The sequence below is a fragment of the Silurus meridionalis genome, chromosome 26 (genome assembly GCF_014805685.1).
Source record: "Silurus meridionalis isolate SWU-2019-XX chromosome 26, ASM1480568v1, whole genome shotgun sequence".
Classification (NCBI taxonomy): Eukaryota; Metazoa; Chordata; class Actinopteri; order Siluriformes; family Siluridae; genus Silurus; species Silurus meridionalis.
Genome location: NC_060909.1, coordinates 19,385,318 through 19,405,628, shown reverse-complemented (window position 1 = coordinate 19,405,628; position 20,311 = coordinate 19,385,318). Strand labels below are relative to the sequence as shown.

Below are 20,311 nucleotides of genomic sequence, written 5' to 3'. Positions count from 1 at the left end.
TGGATGAAACAGTAAGTCCTGCATTTTACAAGTCACTCCCTAAAACAGCACCTGAAACATAGATCAATGACCTGACATCAAGAGCCTTCGGTCCATCCTTTAGTACAGAATATCCAAACGATCGCCTGATGCTCGCTTTGATTCAGAAAGGTTTTGAAGTCAGTGTTGAGTTCAGAGGGTCCTCCCTTAAGCTCCACACATGAGACAGTGGACACTAACACCTACCCTTGATCCCCAGCGAGCCACACCAACTTTTTTTCGCCATGTGTCCATGTGTATAAAAATCCAGGTATGACACTCTGCAGTCACCCAGCAACGGTGAAGGAGCATCCAGATCATCTTCCCACACTGAAGCATCATGATGTCCAGAGCATCTCTCTCCATTCTAGCCCTGCTGCTCGGCTTCTCGCAAGCTCTCTATCTCACCCAACCTGAGCAGGAGGACTTCACATCAAAGATTCTCGACGTCAACCACGGTCTGATAACTCTCTGATCTCAATGGCACTAGACCAGGACCACTACTGCAATGCAAATATGGGCCTAGAATCTGTCTTCTTCTAAGCGAATCATTCTGGAATATAGGTTTTCCCATTCTATGTTTTGCACTTGCACCAGTGACAGAAACTCTGGCTATGAAAATTTGATGTGAGACCAGAATGTTGGACTCCAAAAGCTCAGACACTACAAATAATACTGCGTATTGTTTTTGCTGTGATTAATCCATTGTGTTTATCTGTATGAAGGATCCAGTGAACCGTTGCTGGAGGGAGACATACTCTTGCCAGGAATCAAGAACGCTCTGGTCTGCCCCGACGGCAGCTGCTTTTGGAAGAAGTCCTCGAATGGCTTGGTGGAGGTGCCTTACACATTGAGCTCTGTTTTCTGTGAGTGAAAGACTTCCTTATTCACATTGTCCACTTATGACACACTCTCTCGATTTCTTATTTATGTACTGGACATTTTCTTCGCAGCTTCCTCTGACAATACTGTAATTGCCAATGCCATGGCCACCTTCCACAACAAAACCTGCATTCGTTTCATCTCCAGGACAAATCAAAGTGACTACCTCAGCATCGAGAGCAAAGACGGGTGAGACCCACTAAAGCATTTAACATGTCTCATTTTGGAGCTTGATGCTCTTTATTCCTGTTTAATGCACAGTGCCCACATGTTGACATCAGTGTCACGGTCATATCTTCATATCTTTGTTTTTTTTCTCTCAGATGTTACTCTTACGTGGGCAAGATAGGTGGCGCTCAGGTGGTCTCTTTGAGCAAGCCGGGTTGCGTTTATAACAGCATCGCATATTATCTATTATTACTATCTCTAATGATCTCTTATGTCTTTTTGAATTAAAATGTGCAGGCTATTTATTGGTACCTCAAACAATGAAGGCTAAAGCAGGGAACAGAATGTTTTTTAAATAAAGCCCCCACTGTTATTAAATTGTTTTCCAGTTAGTGTTCTGGACTCAGACACAGTCAGTGTTTAAGTCTAGGTTTCTTTAGTCAAACCTTCTGTAAATAATCACCTCCACCTCTCCAAAGTGAATTGGCTGGTATTCAAAGCTCCCTACTGTCTGTGTTCCCTTCTGTTTCTCTATTTCAGTAGTGCTGCAGTATGTAGTCTTGCTGGATCACACTGTACAGTATCCTTTTTATTATAAGTATACGTGCATCTAATAATCCTTCTTTATCTTTTTTTCTCTCCTTCTCTTTAGTTTTTCTCTTATTTTAAATGCTTATTAAGTTATGTTAGTTATCATTGGCTAAATAAAGTTGAGTAGGTGAAAGAGACAACACTGAGCCCAGGTGGGAGACACTGCAGACCCCCACCAACCCTCATTCACATGCCCATGAGTTTTCAAAGTGTGGGGTGTGCCCCTCTAGTGGCGAGTAAAGACATGACAGGTGAGGCGCATTAAATGGCAGAATATATATACAGTATATATTTGTGTGTGTTCAATAATCTTCATTTATCATTTTCTCTATTAAAAATAAAGTTCATGCACTCAAACAACCACAAACAAACAATTAGGTCACTAGTGCAAGTAAATAAAAACAGCATCAGTTAGTTCTCTCATGTGAACTCATTGCAATATGAGGTTTTTAAATTAGAACTTAATTAAATTAATTAAGTAGAAGAAGAAAGTATAGAAGTATTTCATGACCATTTTAGGTGTGATTGAGGACAGGTGGGGTTTGAAAATCCACCCCCTCTAAAGGGGCAGAAAAATCTTTGCAAACCAATGGAGTAATCAGACCATAAAGTTTCTAAAGAAACAGTTTTTGTGCCTGCCCTGGAGAGGATTTCAGGTCTTTGAAACCTTCCTGACCTGAAATCTTGAGAAAACACCATTATATTGGTGACCATGTTTGTTGCTGTTCAGTCAAATCTTCAGCAATGATGTTAAAATAGAACCTAATATCATCCATGTACATGATCAACATAGAATTTGTCTGTTTTGGAAAAGTATCAAATCACTAAACATGTATGATCACGATTTTGGGGCAACAAAAACATTTATTGTTGTTCAGGTAAAATACATTATTAAAATACAAACGTAGCTAAACATGCTTGCAGCCATTTCATTGCATGATTCCACATTGGACAGCAAGTGAAATCCTCACTGTGTCCTGTACCATCATCAGTAATATCTCTGTACTCATTATAGAAGTGAAATCAAGACAAAAGTTCTGAACAAGGTCAGCAGCTGTAGAGAGTGTTGATCCTCAGGATGTCAATGTTGGACAGTTCATTTCTCTGTCCAATCATCACATTAGGATTGGGAATAGGGGTGATGGTGTCCAGACCGTTGATGGAGAAAGCTGTTCTTCCATAGTGCATCACAGACGAGTAGTCGTACGGCGTGTTGAGGTTGTTGGTGTTCTTCAAGTTAAAGTTGGACTTCATCACCGAGTCGACGTTGTCCCAGTTAATGGCAATGTATTTATCGCGGTCGCTTCTAACATGCTCGTGGTAGAAACCGAGCGCATGGTTGAGCTCGTGCTGGACGATGCCGTGTTGCATGCAGCCCAATCTGCTGAGAGAGACGACCTGAGCACCACCGGCTTTGCCCACATTAGAAAAGCATCTGAGAAAATAAAGATAAGACATGTCCATGTCACTGCTGTCACCGTGTATAACAGTGGATCAAATTAAAATAAACATCAAACGCCATGTATAATGTGTTAGTGGATCACTTTCGAGGGTCTCACCCATTTTTGCCTTGGATATTGAGGTAGTCACTTTGATTTGTCCTGGAGATGAAACGAATGCAGGTTTTGTTGTGGAAGGTGGCCATGGCATTGGCAATGACAGTCTTGTCAGAAGAAGCTGTGAAGAAAATGTCCAACACTTTAATAAGAAACCTGATTCGTTCCTTTCATTATTTTACTTCAGAACTTTTATAAGCTCTGATGTAAAAGTGCCATTAAAAAAAAAAACAATAAATAGGTTTTTCACTCACAGAAATCAGAGCTCAGTATGTAAGGCACCTCCACCAAGCCATTTGAGGACTTCTTCCAGTAGCAGTTGTTGTTGGTGCAGATCACAGCAGTCCTGCTTCTTTTCAGGAGTATGTCTCCTTCCAACAACGGTTCACTGAATCCTTCATACAGAGAAACGAGAAAGAATTAATGACGGCTGAGGCAAATATCCCGGCCACAAACTTTTCTGTCACACAAAATAGAGTTAAAACAACGTCGTAACAAAATGATTCATTAAGAGCATTTTCTATCCTTATATTTGCATAGTGCATGGCGTTAATGATGCTGGTCTTCTGTGGTCGAGATCAGCAAGCAATCACACCTTTGTTGATGGAGAGAATTCTTGTTGTGATGTCCTCCTCCTCAGGCTGGGTGAGATAGAAAGCCTGCGAGAAGCCGAGCAGAAGGGCTAGAATGGAGAGAGAAGCTCTGGATTCCATGATGCTTCAGTGTGTTAAGATGATCTGGATGCTCCTTCACTGTTGCTGGTTGACTGCATACTGGCATAGCTGGCTTTATATACACACGGACACACAGCAAAACAACTGTGTGGCTTCGGGGAATTAACAGTTGGCATTAGTGACCACTGTCTAGTGTGTGGAACTAAAGGGTGGACCCTCTGAATGACATTTACTGTAGAATCCTGCTGAAGGGTTGTGTTCAGGAGATTGTTTGGATATTCTGGACTAATGGATGGATTGTAGCACTTAATGGTGTGGATATTGGTATAAGGCTCAGGGTCTAATTATTATAAGTGACTTGTGTTTTTAAAGGACTTACTGTTTACCACAGGATAAACTGCCTAGAAATCTTCTTGTGTTTTAAAAATGGAATGAGAGTTAATGTGGCAAAGAAAATGTTTATTGATAATGACTGTTTTTTTTCTTTGCTTTAACTCCATTATATTTTATCAAAAGATTCAATGCTTTTTCTGATCTAGAAAGACACGAATCTAAACTGACCCCAGACTCCAGACCCTCTAACAATGCAGACCAGAATTCATAAACAGCAACAACAAGTTTCCATCACAACTCCCCTGGAATAGTGCAAAGCTGTGGAAAAATATTTAAACTACATTTTAGCAACATTTCACATCATCACATCCACGTCAGCTATAAATGAATCTTCTTGCTAGAAGAGGGACTCAGCTGTCATAGTTGAAGCTATACATGCTGTTTCATTGATCTAATCACAAAGTTCACATAATTATAACTTATTACAATGAAACCCATTCTCCGCCCCCCTTGGTTGGTTTTCAAAGTGTTGTTTAGAAAGGACCATCTTGAACAAGCATAAAATCCCAGCTCAAAGCCTGTGTTTTTAAGGAATTAATATTATTTTTTAAAAAACAACTTTATAAGGAATGTTAGGCTTCACAATAACAGTGAACAGTGTGGTGCATCGGATAAGTTGGCATTCGATTTGTTTTTTAACACGGGTCTCAACACGGGTCTCAACATGGGTCTTCAACATGGGTCTTCAACACGGGTCTCAACACGGGTCTCAACATGGGTCTTCAACATGGGTCTTCAACATGGGTCTTCAACACGGGTCTCAACATGGGTCTTCAACACGGGTCTTCAACACGGGTCTTCAACATGGGTCTCAACACGGGTCTTCAACACGGGTCTCAACATGGGTCTTCAACATGGGTCTTCAACACGGGTCTTCAACACGGGTCTTCACATGGGTCTCAACACGGGTCTTCAACACGGGTCTTCTTCAGCATGGTTCTTTGGGGGTCCACTGCAGTACTTCAGGGTGTCCGCTGATTAATGCTGAACCTCAAATAACTTTTTGTTATAAAAATGAACCTGGGTAAAAACCATCAAAGATAAAAAATGAAATATAAAATAATTTTTAAATATAATTATTACATTAAAGTGCTATTAAACTTAAAGCTGGTGTTCATATAAATGTAGAATTGTCACCTGATAGTAAAAGGAAAATGTATGAAACTGTCAACGTATCGTTGGTTTTGCATCGAGATTCGAATCACATCGCCCTCAGTTATGGAGATGAACATCCCTAATATATATAAATATAAACAATGTGATTTTTATCCACCGTTTTTGTGGATCTGTAAATGTTTGTTTCAGCTAATATCTGTTTAAGAATCCAGATTATTAAGTTGCTGATCTGTTTTAGGGAGTGGTTTGTGTATCTAAAGGATGTACTGTTGAACCCAAGATAAACAGGCTGGAAATCCTACTATTTGTTTGTGCGACTCAAAATCCAATCTTACTATAGGATGAGAATATAATAAACACAACCATAGCTGACATAAAGCATAGAGTCATAACACGACTGACCATGAGAGTGCCACCAGTCTTGCCTACATCATAGTAGCTTCTGTAAGAAAACATGATGATGTGAAGAATTCATTGATATTGGCACGTTTACACTGTGCATGAAAGTATAAAGAAGTTTAAACTCCATGTAAAGTATGGGATTCCATTCCAGCCAAAACTCCATCTCCAACTGTCTCTACCTGATCAGTGTTGCTGGATTTTAAAACAAATGTTAGCTGTATGTTAACTAGAGATTGAAATTCACCCCACTTTAGTTCAAAAAACGTTTTTGTATTTTTTCTCCTTATTAAGAGATGTTACCTTTCTCTCCACTGATTATCTTGGCTTAAATAGTAAGCCTTTTAAAAGCACAAGTCCCTCCCTAGAAATATCGATAACCAAACACAAGAGCAACAATCCATACTTTAGTAAAGAATATTCAAATAATCTCTTAAATCCAGCACTGCTTCAGCAAGGTATTCAAATTAATGTTATTCCACTGGTCCTACTTTTGGTTCCACACATTAGACAGTGAACACTAAAGCCTACTGTTAATTCCCAGAAAGCTACACCATGTTGTTTTGCTGTGTGTCCATGTGTATATAAATCCAGCATGCAGTCATCCAGCAACAGTGAAGGAGCATCCAGATCCTCTTCACACACTGAAGCATCATGGAGTCCAGAGCATCTCTCTACATTCTAGTCCTTCTGCTTGGCTTCTCACAAGCTTTCTATCTCACCCAACCTGAGGAGGAGGACATCACAACTAGGATTCTCAGCACCAACAAAGGTCTGATAACTTGCAGATCTCAACCAAACTAGACCAGCATCATTACTGCTATGGAGAAATTGCCCTAGAATCTGTCTAGTTCTAAGATTTTCATGATTCCTTTTGCAAAAAATCTTTATGACCAGAATAATCAACTCAAATAGCGATTTCTACAAGTAACACTGATTATTACTTCTGCTGTCGTTATTTCTTTGTTTCTCTGTATGAAGGATTCAGTGAACCGTTGTTGGAAGGAGACATACATGTGAAAAGAAGCAGGACTGCTGTGATCTGCACCAACAACAACTGCTACTGGAAGAAGTCCCCAAATGGCTTGGTGGAGGTGCCTTACATACTGAGCTCTGCTTTCTGTGAGTGAGAAATGTCTTTATATCAAAAATGTCCAATACCATCAAATATTTACTTCTTTCATAATAATGTGTTGGATGGTTTCTTCACAGCTTCCTCTGACAAGACTGTAATTTCCAATGCCATGTCCAGCTTCCACAACAAAACCTGCATTCGTTTCATCTCCAGGACAAATCAAACTGACTACCTCAGCATCAAAAGCAACGGCGCGTGAGTCCAAGTCCATGTTTAAATTTACTTTCCTGCTGACATCAGTGACATCAGTGTCACTTCACATCTCTCTTTTCTCTCAGTTGCTACTCTGACGTGGGCAAATCAGGTGGCGCTCAAGTCGTCTCCCTCAGCCAGTTGGGTTGTATTTATTACGGTGTCGTCCAGCACGAGCTGAACCATGCACTCGGGTTCTACCACGAGCATGTTAGAAGCGACCGTGATAATTACGTCACCATCAAATGGAACAACATCGACCCAACCATGACGTCTAATTTTAACTTGAAGAACACCAACAACCTCAACACGCCGTACGACTACTCCTCTGTGATGCACTATGGAAGAACAGCTTTCTCCATCAACGGTCTGGACACCATCACCCCTATTCCCGATCCTTCGGTAAAGATTGGACAGAGACAAGAGCTGTCCAATATTGACGTCCGGAGGATCAACACTCTCTACAAGTGCTGAACTTGTCCAGAATGTTTGGCTAGATTTAGTTTTGCTGTAGTATTGTGTAACTTGGTGCAGGACACAGTGATGATGTCACCTCCTGTGGCAACAAAATGTGGAATCATGCAATAAAATGACTACAAGTATCATTTTCTTGGTGTTTACTGAATAAACAAATAAACAAATAAATAAATAATATTAGTTCATTGATATTAGTGAATAGCATTTGGTACAATTTAGCTAACACTTAGACGTGTCAAACTGCAGATAAATACAAAAATCACAAAGAAAATAAATAAAAGAAAAGATTCAAACTTTCTACTAGAGATAAAAACCTTCTATTAGAAACTCAACGTTGTAGTTTCTCTGTGGTTGAGATTTTAGAAATCATGCGATATAATGGTAGATTGATTAATAGATCTGCTGATTTTGGTTTGTGGTTCTTTCCTTAAGATTAGATTTTTCCCCGTTGGTGGACTCACCCATTTCATTTTCTTGTCTATCAATGATCAATGTTGTCAGATGTTGTCTGGACCAATAAAACTTCTAAATATGTAATAAATGATGGTACACACACACACACACACAAAAAATGCTTGCAACCATTTTATTGCATGATTCTACAAGTCGAAGTTGGACTTTGTTGTTGGGTCGATGTTCTCCCAATTAATGGCGATGTAGCCATCACGGTCGCTCCTAGCATGCTCGCGATGGAATCTGAGGGCGTGGTTCAGCTCGTGTTCAGCACCACCCACCGTGTTTAGGAAGACCATCTGAGTGCCACCAATTCTGCCCACATCTGGCATTACGTCTGAAGAGAAAAAAAAGATGATTGACCAATAAAATATAAAATATGGACAAGATGAATTTGACAGGCACAGTAAATGTCTCATTAGTTTTTCACCCGTTTTTGCTCTCGATGCTGAGGTAGTCACTTTGATTTGTCCTGGAGATGACAAATTGTCCTGGCATTGGCAATTACAGTATTGTCAGAGGAAGCTGTGAAGAAAATGTCCAGTACATAAATAAGAAAGGGAGAGAGTGTGTCATAAATGGACAATGTGAATGAGGAAGTCTTTCATTCAATGTGTAAGGCACCTCCACCAAGCCATTCGAGGACTTCTTGAAGACTAGGCCCATATTTGCATTGCAGTAATGGTCCTGGTATTGCCATTGAGATCAGAGAGTTATCAGACCGTGGTTGACGTCGAGAATCTTTGATGTGAAGTCCTCCTGCTCAGGTTGGGTGAGATAGAGAGCTTGCGAGAAGCCGAGCAGCAGGGCTAGAATGGAGAGAGATGCTCTGGACATCATGATGCTTCAGTGTGGGAAGATGATCTGGATGCTCCTTCACCGCTGCTGGGTGACTGCAGAGTGTCATACCTGGATTTTTATACACATGGACACATGGCGAAAAAAAGTTGGTGTGGCTCGCTGGGGATCAAGGGTAGGTGTTAGTGTCCACTGTCTCATGTGTGGAGCTTAAGGGAGGACCCTCTGAACTCAACCCTGACTTCAAAACCTTTCTGAATCTTTGTGGGTGTCAGGAGTAGATACTCTAGAAACTGCTTCTTCACTGTTTTGTTTTCTCAGGTCTTATTAATGCTTTGTAATTAAAGTGGGCCCTAATTTGACTGTCCATCTTAATTAGCTTTATCGTGCAAAACAAAAGAAATCAAGATATGATCTTGTTCACAAGGCATATCAGTAGGAGAATGCTGAGGATGGAGAAAAAGAAGAAGACCAAGGAGGAGATTTATGGATGTGGTGAGGGAAGACATGCAGATGGTGGGTGTGTTGAGGCAGATGTAGAGGACAGGGGGGTACGGAGACGAATGATCTGCTGTGGAGACTCCCAATGGGAGCAGCCGAAAGTAGAAGAAGATGTTGCGATCATGACCATGATCATGACCAAAACAAGAAATTAAATTTTATTAGATTTAATTGTTCTAACTAGAATATTGTTTGCAAATATTTAATAAAATAAATATATCAAATAAAAGTAAATAAATCTGGGAACACAATTACAATCCTTTTTAATACTGCAGTGGAATCTCCAGGATGTACGGCTTGTTGAAATAAAACTCCTAATTTGTAAGGAAGTGAATGTTGCTGTGTTTTGTTCTTTACAAGACCACCCAGACCTTCTATTATAATCAAACTTGTGCTGGTCTGTAGACGCTTGTTTCTACTAAAGACAGTATTAAATAGAAAAGATATGAGGAGAGAAAGTGCTTATATTTGTGGAGGAACTTCTTAAAACATCTTGAATTATGGAACCATATGCAATGCATCAAATCATCATGAGGCAGTTTTTCTTCTAGCTTCAGTGGAATCATGCAGTAACACACGAGTTCTTCTCGCTGCACCATCTGCATACCGCTGGTTTACAACTTCACCACATGTGGTCAGGCTTTACTGTCATCCTGCCTTAGTTTAATCAGAACCAAGATGCTTAGACACAGATATAAAGTGTGTGTGCGTGCTCTGGTTCTGAGAAACGAGGAAATGCTATGTTTTTTTATATTTCAGGTCCCTTCATGTTCATACTGTGAATATTAAAGTATAAATAGGAATTTTTATTTATGCCTAAACACAAGCAACTTCTCATAGCTGTTCTCCAGTCTGCTGCAAGAACATGTTTCTTCAGTTCACTGGCGTTCCTGCTTTATTAACCCGACTGGTGCAACGGATCACAGACGAGGAACAAAAGAACTTCAAAAGTCTCCTGCATTATTCAAATCGCATGCATTTCCTTGCTGTAACTTCTCTTGAAATAAATGGAAAGCAAATTTGATTCATCTCCTCCTCTTTTTTTTGCTGATCCGAAAAAACGATCAGATCCATGACTCAAAAAATTGGAATGCGAGTTTTGATCCATTGCACCACTAATCAGCCCATTAACATAATTCAGTTTAGATTGGACTTGTTTTAACAACGAATACTAAAGATTGGTGGGGGTTTTTTGGGGGTTATCATTTTCTTTTCTTTTTTTTTGGATAAAAAAAGAAAACTACTAAAAAAAACCCTACTGACTTTCTACCAAATAGCAAAACAAGGTTCATCTCAAATCTCACTCAGCAAATATATCAGGCCGGTTGAGACTCTTTAAGTAGTGTGTCTGTAATTGTTGAGTTCAGGTGTATACAATCAGCATGAGCTTGAACCTGATCATTAAAGAGTTCACAAGAGATTGCTGGGTGTTGTAGTCCTTAGCAGCCATGTTTAGTTTTGGATTTGGGGTTTGGAGGCCATGTTTGTTTGTTTGTTGGATTGTGATCCTGGGATTGTGGTTGTGGTAGAGGCCAAGTTTGTAGTCAAGGAGTTGCATCCTGGAGGCCATGTTTATTGGCTGCATCGTAGTCTTGGAGTTGTGGTTGTGGTGGAGGTCACGTTTACACGTGAGTAAGGTATCTCAGGAGGCAGGAAATGTGTACATCCTGGCAGCGTCCCAACATAACGTAGGAAAATTTAAATGCCATGCAAAAATGTACCATAACTCGGGGACCACCAGTGTTTATATATCAATATTGTATAATGATATTTTCTGTGCCACCCCAGAATAGCTGCTGGCCCCTGCTGCTGGTCACCAGTGTGAAAAATCCGTGGCTCTGCCACTGGGACTGTGAGCTGGACTTGGGACAGACTTGGCAATGTGGCACTCGATGTTGGAGGCTGCCACAGTTCAACTCTTCAACAAGTGTTCAAGAAATATGGCGATGATGATGAGGCACGCTAGTGATGCTCGGTGCTCGCAAATTCTGTAAACATTGGATTGGACTTTTATAAAGATCTTTTTATAAATAATAAATGAGAGCTTTTTCTTCTTATAGCAACCAGGATAAATTATATTGGATAACCAACTTTGTTTCGTTGTGTGTGTGTGTGTGTGTGTGTGTGTGTGTGTGTGTGTGTGTGTGTGTGTGTGTGTGTGTGTGAGAGAGAGAGAGAGAGAGAGAGAGAGAGAGAGAGAGACCCTGTGGTGAACGATCAGAGAAAAGTCTGATCTCCCACATGGATCACAGATGCCCCATTAAACAACACAGACGTCTCCCTGTGGGCACAGAGAGATTAAATAATCACACACTGGGAACCCCTGCTGAGATCTTCCCACTCGCTTGACGTTCCAGCTGTGGCACAGCCCAAACACATCCATCACACACTTCAAACGTATCTGATGGGTCTACAATGGATATGTTACACTTCTAATATTTTGTAGCCATCAGAAAAGCTGTCATTGGTATGAACCCACAAAGCCTCAGGTGTGTTGTGTGTTTTAGGCACCAAGACTTTGTTGTAGAAGTGTATCCATGAGTACTCAAATATCCAAACCTGTTTACTCACAGTGCATCTAGGTGCCATCTTCTCCTGCTAAGCCACGCCCACACACCACACACACCAGGCCACCTGCTTCCAGTGCCCCATTTCTGAAGTTTTGGCAGATGCCCTTGTGGAGAAAATGGTAATTGTGAAATATTTTGTTGAGTTCACTGGTTTGCTTCTTTTCACAGGGTACAGGAAGAGAGGGTCTTGTCTACGTGTCTGTTGCAGGAACCTTGTGGGGTGTAGGTTGATCAGCATGGGCATTTTGACTGCTCTGCAGCTAAGCAGGTCCACACACACCAATTTGTGATGCTCTGTGTGTTCGGACTCCTTTTTTTAAATCTTATCTTCTCTTTTAACTCCTTTCTCAGCACTTTCTGCTACAGAAGCTCTTTTGTAGAATCGCACCTGTGAGCCTCAAGGACATATAACCTAATCCCAGATTATCTGATTCTTATCCTCACTCTCTGTCTATATCTCTGTGTCCTTCTAACAGAAGATGAAGATCCAGTTTGAACTGTTGCACACCATTGTGCATTGAGATCCAGCACAAATCGTAGAAGGGGCTTCGAAAACAAGACTTCCAGGACCCATAAACCAAAACATTGGATAATGTCACTGTGTGTGTGTGTGTGTGTGTGTGTGTGTGTGTGTGTGTGTGTGTGTGTGTGTGTGCACGAGAGAGAAAGATCAAAGGCATCCAACTAACCCAGAAACGTTTCAGTACACGGAGTGAGCGTTATGTAGGTCAGGAGAGAAAAGTTAGGATCCGAACTGAGTGTGTGTGTGTGTGTGTGTGTGTGTGTGTGTGTGTGTGTAAGCTTGTTGAATATGAAGAGAGCGTTCCCGAGGGGACACACGCACACACACACACACACGTAGTTCATTTAAAAACACTCTCAGTGTGTCATTTATACACAAATATATAATTATATACAAAAACTGGTGGTTTCCTTCCAGGTCGCATTTTTGGAGAAACATGAAGAAATTCAAAAACGGTAACATGTCGCTGTTTTATAACCTGGTGCACAAAAAAACCCACAACCAAAACCGGTCTCCGCGAGATGAAATGGGGATTAGATCCAGTCAGCAAGAACGGTGCATGTTTCAGGGCTAATTATCCTAGCGTACTAGCTAATTAGCGTCGTTTTTTTAAAGCCCAATTGCCAGAAAAAGTCAAATATCAGAAGTGTCTCTGGGATTACTGAGGCTTCAAATGGCTTAGCTAATTACGAAACCAGTGCGACAGGTTAATAATATCCCATCTAAACTTCACCAAGCTCATTATCCAGGTCCACACACACACACACACACACACACACACACACACGTCCATAAGATCAGGACCATGTACAGTGAAATCTGAGATGGGTGTCTTCACCAGGACTCCACAAGTGAGCAATACATACTGATTATTTTATTCATTGTTCAACCCCAATTTCAGAAAAAGTGCAGTATAAAATATAAATTAAACCAGATTTCAAATCTCATAAATCCATATTCTATTCACAATAACACAAAAAAACATAAAAAAGTCGGACATTTCGGAGATTTTTTAGCTTTTGAACAGATTTTGTGCAAATCAATGTTTTTCTTTACAGTGAAAAGCAAAGTGTTTACTTTTACCTGTTCACTGAAGTTCTCGTTCCAGGAACAGAGTTGTGCGTTTTAAGGTTTTTGCCACAAAAAAAGAACGCGTGTGGAAAATGAGCTGTGAATGGAGAAGGTTTTATTTCAGAAGATTGAAACAGTAAAATATTCATCTTTCTCCCAGTTAATAAATAATTCTGTAAAAAGGATAATATCAGAACACATTTCTATACTGAACCAGAGCCACAAAGCTGCACAGGTGCCCATCAATCAGGTGATGAGAAACCTCAGAGGAACTTCACTTGAAAGACATTCAGGATGGGACTCGTAAATGTTGTAACATATGGAACACATCTGCTCTTGCTTCATCTCTGATCCTGGTTCAGGTTTGGAGTTCTATCATGTTATCTAATGGGATTCATATAAAAGCTGTAGACGTTCAGGAACAGATGCTTCTTCAGAACACTGCAGGAACCTGCCTGCTTTTATTCCACATCTGCAAGTATAATGGTGTTTCTTCTTGAAATATTCGATTCTATTATAGTCTAGAACGAGGATCATGGACTATGTTCTCGCCCGAAGCGACAGCAGCAGAAACGAGCTCTGTGCCAGAGCAACCTGTTCTTCACTTCAGCTTCATTACTCAGAGCACGTCTTCCTCATCGCATAATCGCTAAATATAGAAGCTGAAAACGCTACATGTGCACTGACGCTAAACCTATAAAGATCTGCTTTCTGATGTGAAAGATCTCCTGCTATAGAGGTCTAATTATGAACCCCAGGCCTCCTCACCTTCTCAGCTGCTTCAGTACCTGCCTTTACTAACACACAAAATCTCAGAAGACTGGAGCTCATTACTGCTGCAAATGGAGACTAAGTGTGGACCTTACACTCGGGGGTCCACAAGCTTTTGGCTCTACAGCGTCCCTACACACCCAGACTTTTATATATCTGTCTATCTTTTACTCCAAAATGCATTCAAATATTTTTATATCTTTATATTTATTCTTTTTAAGATTTTTTGTGACTTCTATATTTTTTATAACAATAATATTCTGCATATTTATTACATAAAAACATTTATTCTATAACTTCTGTTTAACCAAAAAACATCTATAATATGATTCTTCCTTGATGTCCTACAAAAATGGAACATTTCAGAAAACAGTAAATGAAAATGAGGGAAATGCAAAACAAATGTAAAAGATTCAAAACAAACCGAAAACCCCATTAAAATACTGAGAACATCTGGAGATCCAGAAGATCAGATCTGGAAGTGAGAAAGCATTCAATTTCCATAGGTTCTGAGAATCTGATCTTTACTTCCGTCTTCATTCTCTTTCTTTCTTCCTGAGTGAAGTTCAATCCTATGTGAAGTTCATCTTTGGTTCATTGTATAAACACGTTTTCTCGCCCAGTATAAAAAGTGCGTCTGCACCCATTTATGTTTTTTTCTTCTGTTTCAGTGTCTTCCTGCGCCTGGTGATCATGTGGTACAGCTTGTCCATGCCCTCGTGCAGTCCCTCTCCGGTGATGGCGCAGGCGGGTTGCACGTGGTACGGCGTGGAGGGTCCGAGCTCTCTCAGCGCGAGCTTCTTCTCCACGTCGGAGGTGGGCAGCGACCCGGGCAGGTCCTGCTTGTTGGCGATGATCAGCAGTGGCGCCCCCTGGTTCTCGGCGAGTCGCACCACTTTGTGCAGCTCCGCTTTGGCTTCGTCCAGGCGTTCACCGTCCACCGAGTCCACCACGTACACGATGCCGTCCGTGCAGCGGCTGTACGACTTCCAGAGAGGACGCAGCTTCTCTTGGCCTCCCACGTCCCACACGTGGCAGCTGATCCCCCGTGCCGCGCCGTCGTTCAGGCGTACGCGCTCCGTGTTGAAGCCGATGGTCGGAACCGTGTTGACAAACTCGTTAAACTTGAGGCGGTACAGAACCGTGGTCTTTCCTGCCGAGTCCAGCCCGAGCATCACCACGTGGAGCGACTGGATCGGTCCCACCACGGACAAACCGCTCCCCATGCTGATTCGCGTCAACCAACCAGTGAAGGACCTCACAATTTCTCAGTGAAGATGAGCTGCAGAGGGTTTTTAGTCTGAATGTCAGAAGAAAGTGGAAGATGAAATCTAGTCCAATGGTGCAAAATGTTTTTCTGCATCAGTGCGTATTTGACTATGAAACCGCGTCACGCTCTAAACATGGCATGAGTCATAATGACCTGGAGATAAAGATTTTATATATGTATATTAACAAAACGTCGCACCTCGTCGCATTAAAGCTCACCGCCGGCACGTGCGCTGCCTCCGAAGTGATTTCTCCTGCTTGCATGCGTGATCCCGCGCGCGCATCCCGCACGGTCCTCCCGCGAGCTGCGTGAAGGAACATCTCGGTTTGGCATCTAGATCCTGCATCCGAATCCTATATTCCGACGCACCGATGGCGCGCACGCGCGTCTCCCGCGAGCCGAACTGCCCCTTACCGCGCGCGCAATAAACCTGCTCTTGCACCGCACGTGCAGGTTGAGCCGAAACCACGCCCCTAAAACAAGACGCATCAAATATAACCTTCTGTAATAAAAATCTGATTGGACCACAGTGCGCGTGCGCGTGTGCATTGAAATCATTTATTTGTGTCGAGGTGCACTCCACGCATGCGCACAGACTCGAATGGCGCGTGTTTCTGTAGGACCTGGTCGCTCCACTGCGCTGTGGAGTAGAACAGCATGGTCAAGCAGGGATTTGGCCACCAGGGGGCAGTAATAATAACACTGGACAGAAGGATACTGAAAAATCTGTGTAATGGTTTTTAATGGGAATTTTAATGTCACTGAGTTTCTTGTGGTCATTTGTTGCCTTTCATCATTATCATGTTATGTCTGATACCATTTAGAACCAACAGCTTCTAAGTTCTGAAGGAACTCAGCAGGTAGGTCGTTCTGAACATCTCAGAGAACTAAACACAGATCTTCTGTGGATGGAGGCTCCTCAGATCCTACTGTTCCTTTATGTAATCTCAGAAATACTCGATAATGTTGAGATCAGACTCTGTAGAGCCCAAAATGATCAATTTCAATACTTTTTGATCTTCTCTAAACTACAAAGACATTGTCTGTATGTTTGGGGTCGTCGCCGTGCTGCAGAATAAATCCAGGGCCAATCAGACGCCTTCCTGTGTGATGGAGAAGAATCTTCTGTCATTCTTAGCATCAATGACAAAATTCTTCCTGAAAGAAAGAAATGCATCTCCAAACCTGCAGGAAACCTCCACCGTGCTTCACTTATATTGTGTCTCATATAGCACTGCTGGACATCTGACACTGGAAGGAAGAAATCATGGTGTGTCTTTCATCTACCACATCAGGTTTCCTTGGTGGACCACTGCGTCTATGCTCCTCACCATCAGCCGTTTCTTTGTGATTCTTTAAAATAGCTTGAACATCACTGAAACATTTTGAAACCCCAGTCTGCATTGAGATCTTTGCCTGATGCAGTAGGACCACCTTGAGTCTTGTCAAGTGTAGGACATGAAGCTGTCTTTTACAACCTTATTTTGGGAGCAGAGTTTGGCTCCTCAACCAGTTTGAAGCTCCTACACAGCTGTTCCTGTTTCTGATCTTTAGCACCTGCTTGGTAGAACTGGTTCATCAGACACCTCACGCATGATCCTACAAAATCCCTGACTTGAATTGAAATAGTTCTTCACAACAAATATTGATTTGATTGAGATTGATCTTCTATTCATTTACTTAACATTCAGTGGTGTGTTCTCACTTTACAGCAGATTTAGAGAAGTTTTGTTAGAGAAGTTGTAGATGTTTGAGAAAACCATAATCTCTAGCAGCTAGCATGGTAGGATACTTGAGAAGAAGAAGATAGCATGGTGTACTGTGCTATTATTTGAGTGTTCCAGGGGAACAGGATGGTTAGGGAGCTAGAGAACTGGGACCTTCTGGAACATCCCAAACTGTTCTGCGAGGAAGCCTGGATGATAGGGCACAAGGGAAGTAGGACATGGAGAAACCTGACCCCTGCTCACTGCAACACTTAGTTCACTCCTCCTCCTCCTCCTCATCATCATCATCATCATCATCAGCATCATCCCTCAGTGTGTGATTTGTTCACTGATCTTCAGTAAACTCTTTATATTAAATAATGCTCATCAGTTACAATGATTTATTGTAGCTTAATGTTTTTTGGAATCAGCGACTGTTCCAAACTTTAAACTGTTTATAATCATATTTAATGTGCAGCTTTAGCAGCACAGAGAAACAATAAAGAACACTGGGATCTTCTCGGAGGAACCGGATGGTAGGTGTAATGTGGGCATTCAGCCACAAGAGTGAGTAAGAGAGCTGAACAAAACAACAGTAAAACCGTGTAGCGGTGTCTTCCGAAGTTTACTTTTTCTCCAAGTGGGTTCTCTGTGTGGGTTTCCTCTGGGTTCTCCAGTTTCCTCAAAGTTCTCAATCCTTCTCTGGGTTCTCCAGTTTCCTCAGGGTGCTCCAACTGTCTCTGGGTTCTCTGGTTTTCTCCCTGAAATATGCAGCTTTGAGGACTGGCGATGACAGGTGTAAATACATGTGTGTGTACGTGTATGTGTGTGTTTGTGTGTGTGTGTGTTTGTGTGTGTGTACTCGATGTACGACAAGACCAGAAAATGTAATGTGTGTAAACTTTTATGAGCTCGAGGAGAAGGAGATCAACAAACTTCCAAACATCAAAAGGCAAACTTCCTGCAATTCTACCCAATACAGGCTGAAGGAAACAGGAAAGGAGTGTGTGTGTGTGTGTGTGTGTGTGTGTGTGTGTGTGTGTGTGTGTGTGTGTGTGAATTAACAAGTGTTTGTATTCAGGAATTCTATTTCAAACACACTCCATCTCTTTTCATTACAATCATCATCTTGTTGAGACACACACACACACACACACACACACAGAGTTAAGAAAGTGTGGAGAGTGTGAGGGGGTGTTGAGGACACACTCAGCTGGTCACAGACACCTAGAGTGACTGGAATAGCATTTTATTGAACACACACACACACACACACACACACACACACACACCTATTTCCTTCTTGCCAATCGCCTCAATAAACTTATTGAGATTCATCGACTCGTTTACTGCCCTGAAAATGTACTTTATTAGTGTAATTAATCAGATGTTTGTGTTTATGCCCTGTGTGTGTGTGTGTGTGTGTGTGTGTGTGTGTAATTAGTGAATCAGGACTAAGTGCCTCGCAAATGATCACTTCATTCCTCTGAATCTGCAGGGCAGCAAAACCTGACTGATTACTGCACTTTAATTCTCTCACACACACACACACACACACACACACACACACACACACACACACATTTTGCTGCCCCAAGGCTAAATAAATGAATGTATTGCAGGAACCTGCATCAGCTGACTTGAATCTATTTCACCCTATTGTAGGTTTAGAGCTGTGTGTGTGTGTGTGTGTGTGTGTGTGTGTGTGTGTGTGTGTGTGTGTGTGTGGGTGTGTGTTATGTATAAAACATGCTCTACAGGGCCCTTAAGTTCAGACCACGGACGAGTTTCTTGAAGTGTCCTCGAGTTGCGGTCGCCACGACAACCGCTAACTTATGATGTCACGAGTGTGATGTCCATTACAGATGAAGTGTCTCTGAGGAGAGAAGGAGAAAATAAAACAGGACAAAAGAGACAGCGTGTGTGTGTGTGTGTGTGTGTGTGTGTGTGTGTGTGTGTGTTTCCTCTACATCACATTGGAATGTCTCTTTTTGAACATCTAATTCCACATTGAGTCTCCATTTCCTGTTATATAAGCTCCATTCTTCTGGGGAAATGTTCCTTTAGATCTTTGTGGAGATTCTTTCAGATAAAAGGGTGTTAGTAAAGTCAGGTACTGATGTAGCTGAGAAGGTGAGGAGGTTCCTGGGCTGCAGTCTACGTTCACATTCATCATGCTCAACAGGGTTGGAGTTCTACAGAGGGAGATCTTCCAGCAAATCCAACCTGTAAACATCGTATCTTTATGAAGCTGGTTTGGAGCAAATTTCCGTCTCCTTCACTACTTCACTACATCTCAAACTCAAATCTCTCACTTTTTACTACATTTAGTAAAATCAGTCGTTTCTTTTTATTAATGAGGATAAAAACGTAACTGGTGAAACACGTAGCGAGTCACCAATCAGGATCGAGCGCACACCTGTTTTACACGTGTTCTGATCGACGCCGTGCATCTACTGATCACCAACATACAGTTCAGCATCAGTTCAACATCAAGCAGAACATTTAGAGAGGAATAAATGATGAAGAAACTCCAGACTCAAACTCACCACCACACACGTGACCTCATTTACACGTTTTATTAAAGATGGTTTTGTGTTCATGATCATTTTAATAGAAATCAATCAGTGTTTGAGTCTTTAATATCATTCTATTAATAGATCAGTGTGCTGAGAGTCACATTCGAGTCTTTACACAGAAACTGAGGTGATTAAGTGAAGAATCTTGTGATAAAAATGATCACAGGAACATTAGAGTTATAATAAATCAGTTCTTTGGAAACTGAAGTTCATTTGAAGGTAAAAACTTTTGTACTTTTACTGAAGTGAAATTTTAAAGAAACACTTATACTTTTACTGGAGTCACATTTTACTGAGTCTCTACTTTTACCCAAATACATGCTTTGTGTTCATACACCACTGGCAGATAAACACCTAAAGGTGAACGTTGAGGCAGGAAGATACGGACGCTTCACACGGCAGCTCCATGGACGTATGGAAGACACCTCAGAAACGATCGCTTCACAAACAGGAAGTAAATACAAATAA

General features: G+C 41.5%; 3 protein-coding genes and 1 long non-coding RNA gene across 8 annotated transcripts; 2 read left to right on the top strand and 2 right to left on the bottom strand.

Moving 5' to 3' along the window:
• The first annotated feature begins 342 nt into the window (after positions 1 to 342).
• LOC124379925 (hatching enzyme 1.2-like) lies at positions 343 to 7,598 on the top strand. The gene is made up of 4 exons (XM_046840562.1): positions 343 to 476; positions 744 to 884; positions 972 to 1,089; positions 7,211 to 7,598. The coding sequence occupies exons 1-4, from the start codon at positions 359 to 361 to the stop codon at positions 7,596 to 7,598; spliced, it is 765 nt and encodes a 254-aa protein (XP_046696518.1). The 5' UTR covers positions 343 to 358.
• Positions 2,601 to 15,901, bottom strand: LOC124379924 (hatching enzyme 1.2-like). Of its 3 annotated transcripts, none has more exons than XM_046840560.1 (6): positions 15,777 to 15,901; positions 13,530 to 13,614; positions 8,777 to 8,963; positions 3,470 to 3,610; positions 3,219 to 3,336; positions 2,601 to 3,094 (listed from the first exon to the last, which is right to left on the bottom strand). In XM_046840560.1, the coding sequence occupies exons 3-6, from the start codon at positions 8,892 to 8,894 to the stop codon at positions 2,707 to 2,709; spliced, it is 765 nt and encodes a 254-aa protein (XP_046696516.1). In that variant the 5' UTR covers positions 8,895 to 8,963; positions 13,530 to 13,614; positions 15,777 to 15,901; the 3' UTR covers positions 2,601 to 2,706. The 3 variants fall into 3 exon arrangements, with proteins under 3 accessions (XP_046696516.1, XP_046696514.1, XP_046696517.1); XM_046840558.1 differs by having other exon boundaries at positions 15,757 to 15,894; XM_046840561.1 differs by lacking the exons at positions 8,777 to 8,963; positions 13,530 to 13,614; positions 15,777 to 15,901 and adding an exon at positions 3,811 to 3,928.
• Positions 10,803 to 12,029, top strand: LOC124379927. Its single transcript, XR_006924549.1, has 3 exons — positions 10,803 to 10,981; positions 11,142 to 11,842; positions 11,927 to 12,029. It is a non-coding gene; the product is annotated as an uncharacterized LOC124379927 (long non-coding RNA).
• On the bottom strand, positions 13,616 to 15,915 carry arl4ca (ADP-ribosylation factor-like 4Ca). 3 transcript variants are annotated; one of them, XM_046840565.1, is made up of 2 exons: positions 15,777 to 15,915; positions 13,616 to 15,588 (listed from the first exon to the last, which is right to left on the bottom strand). In XM_046840565.1, exon 2 carries the CDS (start codon positions 15,512 to 15,514, stop codon positions 14,936 to 14,938), a length of 579 nt encoding a protein of 192 aa, XP_046696521.1. In that variant the 5' UTR covers positions 15,515 to 15,588; positions 15,777 to 15,915; the 3' UTR covers positions 13,616 to 14,935. The 3 variants fall into 3 exon arrangements, with proteins under 3 accessions (XP_046696521.1, XP_046696520.1, XP_046696519.1); XM_046840564.1 differs by having other exon boundaries at positions 13,616 to 15,570; positions 15,757 to 15,896; XM_046840563.1 differs by having other exon boundaries at positions 15,757 to 15,895.
• Between the last annotated feature and the right edge of the window lie 4,396 nt (positions 15,916 to 20,311).